At 35.7% G+C, this 17,011-nt stretch overlaps 2 protein-coding genes, 1 long non-coding RNA gene and 1 pseudogene across 10 annotated transcripts; 2 read left to right on the top strand and 2 right to left on the bottom strand.

Moving 5' to 3' along the window:
- Positions 1-203: 203 nt before the first annotated feature.
- On the bottom strand, positions 204-4,699 carry LOC147495477 (tricin synthase 1-like). Of its 3 annotated transcripts, none has more exons than XM_086564137.1 (10): positions 4,268-4,699; positions 4,112-4,166; positions 3,954-4,037; positions 3,147-3,272; positions 2,631-2,698; positions 1,745-1,814; positions 1,507-1,572; positions 1,358-1,435; positions 1,200-1,254; positions 204-847 (listed from the first exon to the last, which is right to left on the bottom strand). In XM_086564137.1, exons 1-9 carry the CDS (start codon positions 4,300-4,302, stop codon positions 1,213-1,215), a joined length of 624 nt encoding a protein of 207 aa, XP_086420263.1. In that variant the 5' UTR covers positions 4,303-4,699; the 3' UTR covers positions 204-847; positions 1,200-1,212. The 3 variants fall into 3 exon arrangements, with proteins under 3 accessions (XP_086420263.1, XP_086420264.1, XP_086420265.1); XM_086564138.1 differs by having other exon boundaries at positions 3,954-4,039; positions 4,115-4,166; positions 4,268-4,596; XM_086564139.1 differs by having other exon boundaries at positions 3,954-4,039; positions 4,115-4,219; positions 4,268-4,353.
- LOC147495476 (uncharacterized) lies at positions 4,586-5,793 on the top strand. The gene is made up of 2 exons (XR_015197516.1): positions 4,586-4,719; positions 4,798-5,793. It is a non-coding gene; the product is annotated as an uncharacterized LOC147495476 (long non-coding RNA).
- LOC147495475 (SNARE-like superfamily protein) lies at positions 4,855-13,658 on the bottom strand. Of its 5 annotated transcripts, none has more exons than XR_015197513.1 (7): positions 13,214-13,658; positions 13,030-13,148; positions 11,324-11,385; positions 10,061-10,799; positions 7,326-9,188; positions 5,756-5,817; positions 4,855-5,192 (listed from the first exon to the last, which is right to left on the bottom strand). XR_015197513.1 is itself a non-coding variant. In XM_086564141.1 (4 exons), the coding sequence occupies exons 1-3, from the start codon at positions 13,577-13,579 to the stop codon at positions 5,766-5,768; spliced, it is 537 nt and encodes a 178-aa protein (XP_086420267.1). In that variant the 5' UTR covers positions 13,580-13,642; the 3' UTR covers positions 4,855-5,192; positions 5,756-5,765. The 5 variants fall into 5 exon arrangements, 2 of the variants coding, with proteins under 2 accessions (XP_086420267.1, XP_086420266.1); XR_015197515.1 differs by having other exon boundaries at positions 11,278-11,385; positions 13,214-13,639; XR_015197514.1 differs by lacking the exon at positions 7,326-9,188.
- Positions 13,659-14,906: 1,248 nt separating this feature from the next.
- LOC147495474 (WAT1-related protein At4g01440-like) lies at positions 14,907-16,512 on the top strand (annotated as a pseudogene). The gene is made up of 5 exons (XR_015199557.1): positions 14,907-15,055; positions 15,173-15,289; positions 15,372-15,790; positions 16,024-16,158; positions 16,279-16,512. The product of XR_015199557.1 is annotated as a WAT1-related protein At4g01440-like (transcript).
- The last annotated feature ends 499 nt before the right edge of the window (positions 16,513-17,011 follow it).

Raw genomic sequence — 17,011 nt, 5'->3', positions numbered from 1 at the left:
TGCATCCTACAACCACTATACCCGTTATGAAGTCTACATAGTTTAAACTTCGAGATTTCTGCAACTGTTGCTTGACCATCGACATGGATCTTTGTAGATAGTGCTTACTGTTAATCTGTTAGAAGTAGATATCAATTTGTATTGGTAATCAAATGAGAAATGTTACGATCATGTGTACTATTAGCCATAGATTAAGCTTTTGCTTGAACAAAATGTTTTTTGTTGTAACGAATTCAAACCAAAATAGTTACTCATAAGAAGTATTATTGCACCTTGACAATAACATAATTTCATGTACAAGGTCACGAAACTTCATAGAGATTGCCAAGTACTTGCAGGAAATGGTTAATGTACATATCTAGTGAAAACCTACGCTTCAAAAACTAACAAAAAACAGAAACCTTTCAAGCTAGGACTTCGTGCAATAGCATCAATCAGAAAGGAGTTTTCCTTTATGAAGGAAATTAAGAACCAGGGCAACCGGCTTCTCACGAATCTAGAGGATATCAGAAGCTTCATTGTCTCAAAAAAAAAAAAAAAACTGCAGTGCTGCAACTGTGGAACATGAGTTTTCCTTTATGAGCTGCTTAGCTTCATCGCCAAGCTAGTTAGAGACATGATAATGTCTCACTGACCAGAGTTATTCCCCTCAAGGAGGTCAAGCAGGCAGCTCCTGACCTTGTATCTGACAGCTCGCCTGAACCAGATGACTTTCATGGCTGTTTCTTCCATCAGTTCACACATACAGCTGGAGGAGAACACTAATGGAGCCTCTGACTGAGTTCTTGAGGACCTGCAAGTCACCGCATCACTACACCTTTTTATCTTTTTTCTGTTCCTGCTGATTCTCAAGGGTGAAGGAGCCAAATTTAGGTGTTAGCAACATTCACAATGATCATAACAAAGCTCTTGGCCAACAAGATTTTCACTAATTGCATCTAAAATCATCAGTGTGCATCTTCAAAGATACAAATAAGCATAGTTTCATTGGCCTAGCATCTGAAATGATAAATGAACTACAAGAGAAACAAGATGGTGGAGCTACATATGTCAAGCTTTTAATTATTGTAAATCACCACAGCAATATCTATTTTCCAATTATTGACACAAAGGAAGGATCAATTGAGAGCTATAATGATATCTATAAAAATAAACATTTATAAACGTTTTGAGTTGAGGTTAAAAGAGTTACAATGTACCAGTGTCGTTACTTCATCTTTTGCGGCATATTGTCATTCCATCTCTAATAGGTACCTATGATATTATGGAATTCTTTTGTTATTGAGAAGCCAAAACGTCTCTTCAGAACTTGTTCAACAAAAACACAAGTAGCCTAAGTGCAATTACATAAACCCACCATACTAATGCTAACACGTCTGTCTGCCATTATACTCTTATTGAAGTTTCTTATGCTGACAGTTTTGGGGTCATCGACCTGTTCAACAGAATAACACAGTAAAACAAGTCTCCAATATGTAAGCTTAAAGAAAACATAGATGAGCTTACCAGAGGGTCAGCAACTTTCCCATGCCAAAGCACATTATCAACCACAATTATTCCCCCTACCCTCACCTGCAAAAAAGTATAGAAAGATCGAGGATATCTCCATAAGAGACACATGAACATTAAACTGGGATCCAATTACGACTTAATTTAAAACTAAATATTACAAGAAAGATCGATCCAAGAAAGATTGAGTATTAATTTAAAACTAAATGCTAAAGCAACTACGTTCTTAGTTTACCAATTGTAATAGTAGCTCAAAATATTCCTTGTACATTCTCTTCTCAGCATCAATAAATGCGAAATCATAGCTGCATAAAAAGGAGACGTGGAAACATAATCTGTGATAATGGATGTAGAATTATAAGAATCAAAACATTTGCATCTTTGAGAAGCTAAATCGTGAACCTTTCATGATCTCAAAGAACTATTTTTCTTTTGTTACAGTTGTTATTATCGGTTTGTCAACTGTGTTTTACCGCATCGCATTCGCCTAGCTAAATATCCTACCAAAATGTCTTGAACAGCAGTACAATGCAGAAAACTGGCAATTAATAATCCAGACAACCAAAGCTGAGTGTTGACCTCATTGATTTGATCAGCAATATGATATTTGGCCAATATAAAGTGATAAACAACAACATAAGAGTACATGATGTGGTGATGAGATTACTTTGTGATCCACATTGTGACTCGAGGCACATTGCACATAGTGATCAGGCTTTTACCGATTGAAGGTTTTACCTGATTGTGTTTGCTCAGATGGCTTGTTCAGATCAACGAAAAGTTTGGGTCGACTCCACTAAGGATTTTCCACATTTGTCCAAGGACCCTTTCAGTTAAATACAATATATTTTGGGAGGTTACGTTGAGAAGGCCATAGGAGGATGCACCATGCACTGTATAGGTGAAAGTTTTCAACCATTATTCTAATAAACGTGGTAGGCCTACCTCCTGTCTGATCTTTCTTTCATAACAAAGAAGTATGATCCATAAGCACTTACTCATTTACATCATAGCTAATTAACAAATTACACCTGAGTAAAAACTGAAGAAACGAGCAAATTTAGCATTGAAGAATTTAAGCACAACTTATCACGATGTATCAGAAAGTATGCACTTAAAACCTGCAAGCTTCACCGTTGAGAATCAGCGAATTTAAAGCATCTACTGCCAGTTCATGCCTCACATCCATCTAAAGCAATAGTCACATAAGAAATATATATGTTAGAACCCACACAAAATCTCCTAAAGGCTAACAAACTCTAATAGAACAAACATGTACTAAAACCAAAAACTAACCACCTCCGTTAGTATACTTATGGTTAGTCTCTTAACTAGACACGGCAAACAAAGGGCCTAACCGATAGTATTTGTGTTTGCAATAAAAGCATATATGAATTTATAAAGCTATTAAACATTTTATGTCATATTTTGTGGGGTAATTTTTAAGTAGTTGTTAGTCATTACTTAATGAGGTGCAATATGGAGAAAATAAAAAAGTGAAAGACACAACATCCAAAAATGAAAAACAGTGAAGGATTACTGGATTAGATGAAAAACAAATCTCAGAAACAGACAATTTGCTAACAGGAAGTGCTTCTAAGTAAGAAAACGGTAGAAAAATATAACTTTGAAGTCACCTTGTGTGATACACCAGCTAGCTTATAATACTTTCGTGCTATCTCAAGAGAATTTGCATCTCTTTCACAAGCAACCAATCGACCTGATTCTGGGAGGACTAAGGCAACAGCCAAAGATGAGTATCCCTGAAAGATCAAGTGCCGCATCATAATCTAACATGTTGTCATCATGAAAATATCAAATAGCTACAGCGGAGAAGAAAAACGATATGGTAATTTTGCTGGACAAATTCTTGATGAACCCTTGAATACGTAATGGGGATCAACTTTATGAGTGAATGTTATACTTGCTTGTGTCAGATGTCCCTGATCCAATAAATTTAAAAGTGACCACTTCTCCATGAAAACAAAATGAGAACACTCGAATCACTACACTGAGTACTGACTACCATCCTATGCAACCTTCATTGAATCCTCTAACAGACCTAATGCACTAATGTAAAAGACAAAAGCTATGCTATTTATGATGCTATAATCTTTATAAACGTTAATGAAACTCTCAACAAAAGCAGCGCCATTAGAATATGCAGGTCTCTGAATGGAACCAAATAATTGCCGAATCGTGACAAGTATAAAGTTTTTTCCAATTAGCAGAAATATTCTTGAGATGCACCATGCACGCTATGTCATACAATCCCAAAAGCGTTAAAATACAAAATTGAGCGCTCCTACTGCTATACTGGTACTACTATTATTATATTGATATTTCAATTATGGTTGTTTCTGAGTTCTTAATGATATACACTGTAAATCCTAAACTAAAATGTTTGTAAGGTAGACCAATAAAATGGTAAGATAGATACATACAGTATAAACCCCAACTTCAATACATCGTTCAGCCCCAAGAATCTGGACAAGCAATGCAAGTAGTTGTGCCTGATCAGGAGATACCTAAAAATTAAATGAAAAGAAAATGTTATAAATCAACAAGTCAACAACAAGACGAATTATGAAGCAAAACATACCCTGCATTTCACTTCCTCGCATAGTCGAAGTCTCTTCTCGAAGCTTCCGTAGAATCTGAATCAATCAAAGCTTAGCACAAATTTTGATTCATTTCACAACTCAAGCTTCTGGTAAAATAACAATTAATACATTATAATAAGTAAAAAATATATTACCTCTGGTTCACGAACATTGGCCAAGACGTAATCATAGAGCTGAGGGGTTAGACTGATAACTTGTTTGTTTCCGTAGTTGTTGTCCTAACCGGCTGGGTTTGGAGCTGATGGTCTACTTTGGAAGCCCTCCTTTCGATGGATGATGATGAAGTTAATGGAAAACGAGGCTTGCGCTGAATCGAATGGAAGCAGCAGGTGGTGAGTGGGGCAGGGCAAATAAGAAGAGTTGCTGCTGATAATGCCATGGACTCAACTACGTACTGTGCTTACGTAAAACAGTTTGCTACTTCTATTGTCTCTCTCCAATTTTAACATCAAGTTCAAATCTTTATGTAGATTTGTCCACACATTTTTCAAGTACTTACGTGATAAACTTTTGTCCCCTTCAAAACTTTTGTAGTTCGTTTACCATCTCATGTTTGATCCAGGATGGCTCACTGTCAAAACTGTAGGTACTTTTGTACTAGTTACTTTTACCATCTCATGTTTGATCCAGGATGGTGGTACGGCGCTCACTGTCAAAACTGTAGGTACTACCGTACTAGATACTATCTCAACTATACTACCAGAATAATTACTGCAAAACATTGAAACAGAATGGATTCAAAGATATCTGGCAAGCCATATTTCGGAAGTCACATTAACCAAATACATTGAAACAGAATGGATTCAAAGTTACATTCTGCTAATTAACTTGCAGCCTGACCCGTCCCCATTTAAACTACCGATTACAGTAACCACAGCAGAGGCTAACACCCCATATTAGGCTTTGTGAAGTTTCTAATATTGATACCATCCATTCCTACTACAACAGAATTGGCAAAAGATTGAGCTTGTAAATCACTTGCAAAGATTTCTGACTCCTCTATTGTTCTCCCAACAGGTCACAGAAAGGCAATCTCCAAGTATGCAGCAATTCTTCTACCTGTAAAAATAAAAGCAATGAAATCAAACTCAACAAAACCCCATTTTCAGATACAGTGAAACTGTTCTCTACTGAAAACACGTCAACTAAATAAGAAATCCAAGGTCTAGTGGCCTAGCACTAAGATGGACATAGGCAATTTTTTTTTTTTTTTTTTATCTTGGGCTCTAATTATCCACGGTAAAATCAAATATGACAACTGCTAAGTAATAATCAACAAGGCAATTCATAGATAGACACAAACGATTACATTTTGCAAACTCTGTTCTTACAAACAAGACTAACTTATGAATCTGAAAATTCAATAATTTCAATATGTGGTGGCTATATGGGATAGAGACAACCATGAAACAAGGTGGACATGGCATACAAAATACTATGCCAATGTACACCTACAGGTTCTTAGGATATGATATGCCAGAAACCATATGAGATAATTCTATTAACAAGTTCTCCAAGAAAATGGGGGGAAGAACAGTTGGGATTTCCTAAACAGTTCAGTTTGTGCAACATGTACCAACGTGTTGCTGGAGCTTGTATGACCATAAAGTTGTAAGATTTACCAGAATACAATTATGCCAGGTTCTTCACATACTGATCCAGAGAAGTATTGAAGAGCTCACACCTGTATATGACAACACACAGTAATTAGTATATCTTTAAATTCGGTTAGAAGCATCATTCATTCCTGAAAAAATTATATAAACAGCACAAAAAATGGAAGATTTACAGTTAAATCTGCCTATAACTTGTTTTTTACTCAAAAATCTAAATATTATAATAATAATACCAGCACTATTTCTAAATCTTTATGGAATACCATCTGGAAGCTTCCCATTCCTATTAGACTCAACACTTTTATTTGGAAAAAATTTAATAACTACCTACTAATCAGTTTTTGAGTGAGAGACATATTTTAAACAATAATTTATGCCCTAGATGTCATACTGAGTCCAAAATATTCTGAGCATGCTCTCCTTTTATGTGCAAAGATTGCTAGAATCTGGTTTGCTAGTCCTTTATCGATACGACCTAATGCCTGGAAATCTGGAATAATACCACAACCTGTTCTGACATTATCCAACTGCTTTATACTGATTCACCTACTAAAGACTCCTTAAAACAAAACCTAGCAAACTTATCAACCATTGCCTATTTCATCTGGCTTGACAGGCACAAAATTATTCGTGACCCAAAATATAAACCATGTTCTATTGACCAGATTTTGTATCAATCATTGAAAAAGAAATAAAACTAATGTAAGAAAACCTTCCGCCAAAGATACAGAAGAAAAAGCAGGAAAACAAAAGTGTCAGCAAGCATAATAAAATACGAAAGTCAAATGCAGTGCAGAGACAGCGCGCTTCGCAGTCTAGGCACTTACATGGCACAAGGGCCACTTCATCTCTTAAAGAAGAAGACAAGATCTTCATTAACTAATTTCCAACCCATATCGTTAAGAAAAATGGAGCCAGACACACTAAGGTCATTATAAGGGATTCATTGCCTTCAAGGGAAGCTGATGAGGCCAATTGGAGGTTTATAACTTGTGATTTTAATTAAAAAGAGTATATCTACTTATATAATTACATAAAAGATAGTTGAATAGGCACCATTTTCTGTTGATGTCGCCAAACACTCAAACATCAGCACAGGCATTTTAAGGGAGATTTTCTCATAGATCATCCCATGTAAAGATTTTACAAATTCTTTAGGAAACTTTTGACCAATCAAAGCCGGCCTATACATCTGTTGGACTATAAGTAACTCACTCAAGCAACCCTCATATGCAAAAAATGCAGAGAGGCTATAACCTCTTTGTTAGTAGAGGAGGCTTACGTCTAACACTAATGCGGGCGTACGCCTGAAGGCTTAAGCCTGAATGAATCCCTAGAAAACGAAAAAGGTAAAACAAACCTACGCAGCTATGCTATTATGTTTAAAAATACATGCAAATCCCACTCCATAAATAGGATATATAGCCCTAAACCTTTAGTTAGCACACAATCAGCTTTAAAGCTATGTCTCTTGCTTTGTTCAAGCATTTTTCTATGCATCTCGTCAATATCACTCACAATGCAACAGTTAAAACCTCAAAAACGTGTATGCTTGTTTAATTAATTTTGTTCATACCTCATGAGCCACTTGAGAAGCAACCTTGATAGAATGAGCCACTCTCAAAGGTTCATTTGAGACATTCCCGACCACAAATCCAGTATCAAACTCCGCTCTATAAGTGTTAGACTTTTGCATCCACCGCGTCAATCTGAAATGGTTTGGAATCTCTTCAATCTCGTGGCGCGCATAAAACCTTTAAGATATGACCACAAAGCAAACCCATAAACCGAAAGTACTTGCATTCGATCTCCTCTAAGGTTCCTCTATCGAAACTCACTCTCCAAACAGAATTCTTCAAATGGGTCTCTCCATTTCACCATGTAGCTTCCGGTTCCATACCTGTCAATTTGTTCCCCATCAATTTTGTACTCCATCTTTGCCTTTTCTAGTTGCTCTTTAAATTTATTGAATATTGAGATCGTATAGACCTTCGCGGCATGCATAAGGATGAAAGCATCGTTAGGCACAATCCGTGAACTATGCTTTCGGTCGCGTAATCGAAATCTCTTTCTTTCCTAGCAAGCAAAGCCAAAGACTTCTCATTACCATGTACAAACCGCATAAAGCGTGAGTCGTCGAATTGACAAACCGGTCATAATGAGCATTCATCGATTCACTTCGACCCGGTCGTGTGCATACCCGAAAAAAAAGGTGCCATCGAGATAACAAGGAACCCATTTCTCCCCAGATTGAATATATCTCATCAACCAAAGATTTTCGGACAACTCATACTTCTCAATGATTGTACACCATCTTCTCTCAAAATCAACAATCCTATACACGAAAAAGAAATAGTGTTCTTCAACTCGGTTACCAATGTCTCAAATTTGGTAAATGACATCTTCTCTTGAATTTTCGCATAATATGCCAAAGACGAACGATGACGAGTATTAGGAAACACTTTGGCAATGGTCATTGTCATCGCTCTATCCCGGTCGATTGATGATTGCGGTTGGCGACGACCACCCATGGTCGCAAGCCGTCTTAAATAGCCATATGAATGTATCTTACGTCTCATCAAACAACAATGCGCAACCAAACCGAATCGACCGATAATGATGGTTGACTCGAGTAAAGGGGCAAAAGGCATGGAATATGCATTGGTGCGATATGTGGTATCAAAAGACACAACATCCCCAAAATATTCATAATCGGCATCGAGACCTCCCATGAACCCGAAAAAGTTCACCGCATCCCATTTTCATCTAAATCAATAGCGTGATAGAACCGGGATCCTCGGACTCTTACGCATAAAATATTGCAAAGACGGCGGTTGCATCACCTTCTCTAGGCATCTTTCCGGTCAAACCATAATAATGGTTCCAACAATCTTTACGTGTAAACCCAACTTCCTCTCCATGGAAAACGATGCCACTTTCCCAACAGATAAACCGTTATCACTAAATATCTCGGACAAGCACTTCACCGCTTCGTGCATATGTTTGTTAGTTTTCATGCAAATTCTCTTCGATGGGGTCACCGGGCCGTGACTATGGTCATTATGAGCAACGGCCGACCTCATATATCTCTTCATGCATTCTTTTCTTAATAACGAATTCTAGCTTGGCAACCACACCGGATAGTTGATGTATTTCTTGATCGGACTTCATCTCTCTTGTTAACCCTTCACGTGAGCAAACCAAGAAACAACCACTAACCAAATCCACCGATTTTGTTGCTTGGAAGTCGTCCGAACACGAGTCTCAAATCCCTCTTGTTGACCATACTCTTTGTAATAAGTCTTTGCCTCGTCAACACTTGTAAAAGTCATTCCTATATAAGGAGGCGACTAATGTTTGCGTGCCTTGAGCGGGGCTTTAGTAGGCGAAGACCCAACTACGTCTTCTTCGATATTGATTGATGTCTCTGTCTCCATTTCTATAATTCAAAAAATTAAAAATATAAATAATTTAAATATCAAAAATCCCAATGTACATAAACAAAGGTGTAAATAACTTAAATATCAAAACTCTGACAGAGTTCACGAACTTCTCCGAGAGTTAACCAAATATGCTACTTCACCGAACTTCGACAGAGTTCAAAACTCTGACAAAGTTAACCAAATATGTTAGTTCACCGAACTCGACAGAGTTCAAAACTCGATAAAGTTCACCGAATATGTTAGTTCAAAACTTCTCGACAGAGTTCAAAACTCGATAGAGTTCACCGAACTCTAACGAGTTCAAAACTCGACCGAGTTCAAAAATCGACAGAGTTCAAAACTCGATAGAGTTCATGAACTTCGGCGAGTTCAAAACTCTCGACGAGAATCGGCATGAAGAATACGACAGAGTTCACCGAACTCTGAAAGAGTTCAAAACTCTGACAGAATACGACAGAGTTCACCAAATATGCTATTTCACCGAACTCTGACAGAGTTCAAAACTCTGACAGAATACGGCATGAAGAATACGACAGAGTTCACCGAACTCTGAAAGAGTTCAAAACTCTGACAGAGTTCAAAACTCTGACAGAATACGGCATTTTCACTATTGCAGTTTGATGGACAAATACTCGTCAAAATCATCTATCCGCTTAGTATACTCATACGGAAAAAAAATGGTTACTCCAGCTCCTCAAAACAGACAAGTCTGAGTCGTACTTACAAGTTTACAAGGACTAAAATACTACAAGATACAATGCACTTTTTTCTGAACCAATTGATACAATGTACATCAAGTAACTAACCAATTTATACAAATACGATTTCAGGCCAAAGTAGAGAATAAAATGTGTTAATGGAAGCATACCTTAATTGGAACTCGAGAGAGAGTGAAGTTTAGAGAGCTCAGGTGGTCGTTAATGGCGATGGAAATATGTAATTACTATAGTCGATCTGTTTTTTTTTTGCTAGATCTGTTTTTTTAGGTGGTTGTTAATGGCGATGGAATTGGGTACTGATAAAGTAGATCGGTTATTTTTTTTGTTAGATCGGTTTGTTAGATCGGTTTTTTTCAGTTTGTTAGATCGGTTTTTTTTTTCTTTAAACTTTGTTAGATCGGTTTTTTTTTCCTTTTTTTGAGAAGATAATGAGGAAAATACGTTTTTACCCTCATTGAGATCTTCAGATCTTGAGGGCTGATCCGACGGCTCAAGAGAAGAGTGAGATAAGAGTGTCACTCTAGACAAACCGCTCAACTATACTACCAGAATAATTACTGTAAAACATTGAAACAGAATGGATTCAAAGATATATGGCTTGCCATATTTCGAAAGTCACATTAACCAAAAACTGACCCAATATTCAGTTACATTCTGCTAATTAACTTGCAGTATGACCCATCACCCATTTAAACTACCGATTACAGTAGCCACACGAGAGGCTAACACCCCATATTATGCTTTGTGAAGTTTCTAATATTGATACCCATCCATCCCTACTACAACAGAATCGGCAAAAGATTGAGCTTGTAAATCACTTGCAAAGATCTATTGTTCTCCCAACAGGTCACGGAAAGGCAATCTCCAAGCACACCGCAATTCTTCTACCTGTAAAAGTAAAAGTAAAAGTAATGAAATCAAACTCAACAAAACCTCATTTTCAAATACATTGAAACTGTTGTCTACTGAAAACACCAACTAAATAAGAAATCCAAGGTCTAGTGGCCTAGCACTGACTTGGACATGGGCAATTTTATTTTATTTTTTTATCTTGGGCTCTAATTATCCACGGTACAATCAAATATGACAACTGCTACATAATAATCAACAAGGCAATTCATAGATAGACAAACAATTACATTTTGCAAACTCCATTCTTACAAACAAGACTAACTTATGAATTCTGAAAATTCAATAATTTCAATATGTGGTGGCTATATGGGGTAGGGACAACCATGTACACCTACAGGTTCTTAGGATATGATATGCCAGAAACCATATGAGATAATTCTATTACCTAGTTCTCCAAGAAAATGGGAGGAAGAACAGTTGGGATCCTAAACAGTTCAGTTTGTGCAACATGTACCAACGTGTTGCTGGAGCTTGTATGACCATAAAGTTGTAAGATTTACCAGAATACAATTATGCCAGGTTCTTCACATACTGATCCAGAGAAGTATTGAAGAGCTCACACCTGTATATGACAACACACAGTAATTAGTATATCTTTAAATTCGGTTAGAAGCATCATTCACTCCTGAAAAAATTATATAAACAGCACAAAAAATGGAAGATTTACAGTTAAATCTGCCTATAACTTGTTTTTTACTCAAAAATCTAAATATTATAATAATAATACCAGCACTATTTCTAAATCTTTATGGAATACCATCTGGAAGCTTCCCATTCCTATTAGAGTCAACACTTTTATTTGGAAAAAATTTAATAACTACCTACTAATCAGTTTTTGAGTGAGAGACATATTTTAAACAATAATTTATGCCCTAGATGTCATACTGAGTCCAAAATATTCTGAGCATGCTCTCCTTTTATGTGCAAAGATTGCTAGAATCTGGTTTGCTAGTCCTTTATCGATCTGACCTAATGCCTGGAAATCTGGAATAATACCACAACCTGTTCTGACATTATCCAACTGCTTTATACTGATCACCTACTAAAGACTCCTTAAAAAAAACCTAGCAAACTTATCAACCATTGCCTATTTCATCTGGCTTGACAGGAACAAAATTATTAAGTGACCCAAAATATAAACCATGTTCTATTGACCAGATTTTGTATCAATCATTGAAAAAGAAATAAAACTAATGTAAGAAAACCTTCCTTCAAAAAGATACAGAAGAAAAAGCAGGAAAACAAAAGTGTCAGCAAGCATAATAAAATCTGAAAAGTCAAATTCAGTGCAGAGACAGCGAAGCCAGAAGTCTAGGCACTTACATGGCACAAGGGCCACTTCATCTCTTAAAGAAGAAGACAAGATCTTCATTAACTAATTTCCAACCCATGTCATTAAGAAAAATGGAGCCAGACACACTAAGGTCATTATAAAGGGATTCATTACCTTCAAGGGAAGCTGATGAGGCCAATTGGAGGTTTATAACTTGTGATTTTAATTAAAAATAGTATATCTACATATATAAATAGGCAAAATTTTCTGTTGAATAGGCAAACCAAACATCTGTTGATGCATTTTAAAACATTTTCTCATACATCATCCCATGTAAAGATTTTACAAATTCTTTAGGAAACTTTTGACCAATCAAAGGTGGCCTATACATCCATTGGACTATAAGTAACTCACTCAAGCAACCCTCATACGCAAAAAATGCAGAGAGGCTATAACCTCTTTGTTAGTAGAGGAGGCTTACGTCTAACACTAATGCGGACATACGCCTCGAGGCTTAAGCCTGAATGAATCCCTAGAAAACAAAAAAGTAAAACAAACCTACACAGCTATGCTATTATGTTTAAAAATACATGCAAATCCCACTCCATAAATAGGATATATAGCCCTAAACCTTTAGTTAGCACACAATCAGCTTTAAAGCTATGTCTCTTACTTTGTTCAAGCATTTTTCTATGCATCTCGTCAATATCACTCCCAATGCAACAGTTAAAACCTCAAAAACGTGTATGCTTGTTTAATTAATTTTGTTCATACCTCATGAGCTTCTTTACTTTTTATTTTTGATTTTCAAATTGAGGCCTTATACTTCATGGAGGCCTTCCGCATCGAGCTTTAAAGGCGGTTTTCCACATAACAATAGTGGGCTATATTCTAACAATTCTATAAATGGAAACACTAGTTGAAGAGAATGACCTGATAGGAGTCCCTGGGGAATATAGTGGATTCTTAACGACATACTCAACGTACAAGTTGTAAATGTACTTGAGTGAATCCCTTAAATCAGCAATCCTAGGATTAGTAACCAAAATAATCTGCGGAAGAAACATTAAGTAAGTAAATAATTGATCTTGAATGAAGGAAAAAAGAAAGGAACAACCTTAATCCCGGAAGGGCTTTCCATGAAAGTGAGCTTGTAAGTATTGGTTTTGAAGCTATGAAAAGAACAACCCTGGCCAGGTAATTGAGGAACACCAAGATTGCCCTTGTCAACATTAGTAGGGTCCATTTTAGCAGTGAAGGATTTGAGAGAAAAGAGAAGGCCAAACATGAGTTTATGATCTTGTTGGGAACTCAGAGTCCTTAAGGGACGATTCCATTCTCTGTAAAGTAAACACACCCCATTCCGATTGAACACATACATCATGTTCCCACCACCGCCACTGTTATTATTCTTACTGTTATTACCTGAACCAGATGGATTCGGTGGCGATGGGCTTATATCTGATCCTCCAAAGAACTGCATTCTCTTCTCCTTCTTCTTCTTCTTCTTCTTCTCTTCTTCTTTCTATTAAACAAAAAATAGATTGGTACAACAAGAAAGAGACCCGGCCCGGTTTCAAGACAGGCCTGGGCCTATCCCCACCCACCCTCATAAGCACTGTTCTAAAAAGTCACTTGGAAAGTGCCACTGTTTACAAAATCATTCTCTTTAAAGTAGTAAGATGGTGATTTATTTTTTACTTATTTGGTACCATTGGGTGAACACTAAATAGAGAAGTTGAAAAAATTTGACCTTCAATTTTGCTGATTTTATTTTAGAGTCTCCATAATCCACGTCAGAATCTACTTATCTGGCTAACATTTCTCTATAATTACTCTTTCATGTGTTGCTTAATTACTTTTACTAATTTATCAACAATACTATTATATATTCTCATTAACTATAATATATGTACTAAAGCTCATCGTTATCTTGTTTGTTATGTAACGCCATCTAAAATCTATAACTATACAATGTAATTAACAAATGAAAAAATTTTTCTCTGGCAGCTACGATTGTGCACATTGATCAAAGTTAAAAAGTATGTGTTGCCCATAATACGAGTATACATGGGATGTTCTACTTACACAATTAACGAATATCAAGATATCATGTTGAAAGTATTTGCAAGATGGTTGTTGCCTGTTGGAGATTAGGGTTTTAGAAAATAAAATAAAATAAGAGAGAGAGAGTAAAAAAAGGTTATAAATGATATTAAAGAAACATTTCAAGATAACCATTTCAATGGGGTTTTGTTGAATGTGGATTCTAAATTTTTTCATTTTAGGGAGTTTATCATTTATTTTGTTTAGTTAAAGAGATAAGATACCATTTAGTAAAAAAAATTGTTATTTGTTAATTACGATAAGAGAAGAGTATAACGTATGTAAATACCAAAATAAGTCTATTTGTGACTCCCTCTAATATTACACCAAATGAGGTTATATATAAGCTAATCTGTGATGAATGCGAGAGGTTTTGGATGTTTGTTAATTGTTGCTCTCCTTAGTGGAAGATGCCTACGTATCCGGTTGGAGTGAAGGATTCGGAATCAAACCAGCATACTTCTAGAGTTGGCTTTTATAGACATGGGGTGAGAGCTTGAATCATGATGGTAGAGAATGAGTTTTTGTTTTTTTTTTTTTACAACTCCCAATCTTTCTAACACCATTATCACAAAATACAATTAGGAGGGGAGAGGATAAGAGTGAAAAGAATATAAACATTGTTGAAGAATGCGAAATCATGATGTCGAAAATCGAAGTTGATATATTCTTAATCACTTTGGTGAAATTGTTCTTCCATTACGCCTACTACACTAATTAATAGCCAAGATAGTTTTTTAACCTTTCTTTTTTGGCATTGCAAGACTAACAATGCACACGTTGGTATCAGGAAAAGTAGGCCCAACCTCAACGCAGCAATCTTGTGTCAACTTTTTCTTAGTGCATTGGTCGGGTTAGTACTTACTAATACATTGTACAACTACTCATCATATCTTTTAGCATAATCATTCACCACCATTGTTATCATGTAAGTTTGAGAGATTCTAACGAAACACTGAATTTTACTTAGGGCGACGTTGACACAGTACTTCTTTTTTCTTGGAATTGAATATACTTCAGCATCTTTGTCATGCGCCTTCATGAACATTATACCTATCCTCACATTTGTGATGGCTCTGCCATTCAGGTACGTTAGGATATTTCTGTTTGTCAGGATAACCACTAAATATTACTCTTCTTATCCTTGTTTTAACTTTTCCTTTCAATAGGTTGGAGACTTTGGACATAAAGAGCAACACAGGATGAGCGAAAATATGCTAGGTGCAATGGTGTGTGTTGGTGGTGCGTTGTTATTGACCTTTTACAAAGGAATACCATTAACACACCTCTCACATTCCAGAGCAACATCCAACTCGACATTCCATGTGAATGTATCGGATTCACATGAAAAGACTCACAGATGGATCATTGGCTCAATAGCTTTGTTTGCAGGTGCAACCTTTCGGTCTTCATAGTATCTTATTCAATCCAAAATCAGCAAGAGATTCCCCTACCAATATACTAGTACTGCAATCATGAACTTCTTTGCCACCCTCCAGTCGGCTCTTTTGAGCTTTATCATTCACAGAGACATTTCCATCTCTGGGCTCCGAAAAGAGAAAGTGATATCTCAATTCTCTTGTATCTTGTAAGTACAACATTTCCACTTATTGATAAGCACTTACAGTATAATTGAATGATAAATCTTACTAGAATTCACATCAATACTTTTTGTTTACAAGGACAACATATAAAGTAAGTTACTACATTATTCCGTAAAAACTTCTCAAACAGACTGAAAATTGATGGCACTATGACATTAAACTGAACAAATATAGAACTCTTAATATGGTTTGTTTCATATGGCCTGTTTCGATGCAGAGTTTTTCTTCGTGGGGATGTCATGGTGTGTAAAAAAAAGGGCCCCTTGTTTACTACGACATTTAGCCCCTTCATTCAGATAATTGTAGTCATGTATGAAGTCACAATTTTACACGAACAACTATATCTTGGAAGGTATATCAGCCTGTCTGTATGTAGAACAAATAATTTTATTTACTTATACAAAAAGATTTATATATCATTGTCATAATCTTGACCCTAATACATTGTTATGTTGGCATTGTAAATGACCAGCATATTAGGAACGCTCATCGTAGTCATTGGCCTTTACCTTCTTTGTGGGGTAAAAGCAAAGAAGCCAAGGCTTGCGAGGCTAAACCAGTTGAAGCAACCAACGAGGAAGGAGATCAGGACCAGCGGTATAACGCATCCAGTTAGCCATTAACTAGCAAATGATTGTTGCATTGTGTAAATCTTGATATTGCTTTCCTACGTTGACCTAATATTCTATGCTTTGTAACCTGCAAATCCTACATCAACTTACTTGCAAAATGTTCAATCAACTTACTTATATATATATATATATATATATATATAATATTATATATATAATATTATATATATATATATATTATATAATATATATATATATATATATATATATATATAAATAAAATATATTATATATATATATATATAATATATATATAATATATATATAATATTATATATTATAATATATATTATATATATATATAATATATTATATTATATATATAATATAAAATTTAATATATTATATATTATATTATATTATATTATAATATTATATAATATATATATATATATAATCAATTACAAAACAATGAGACTAATGGCAACAAATCTTTACATCCATCCCTCTTTGATAAGAATCTTGCTAGTGAATGATATAGGTGAGCAACAAATCAAACATGCAACCTATCCCTTGATCAATTGCTATCCCTATCAATTGCAACCCCCCCAAGGAGAAGATTATTTTACATGG

The sequence above is a fragment of the Coptis chinensis genome, chromosome 6, assembly GCF_015680905.1.
Source record: "Coptis chinensis isolate HL-2020 chromosome 6, ASM1568090v1, whole genome shotgun sequence".
Taxonomy (NCBI): domain Eukaryota; kingdom Viridiplantae; phylum Streptophyta; class Magnoliopsida; order Ranunculales; family Ranunculaceae; genus Coptis; species Coptis chinensis.
This window is presented reverse-complemented; position numbering and strand designations above follow the sequence as displayed.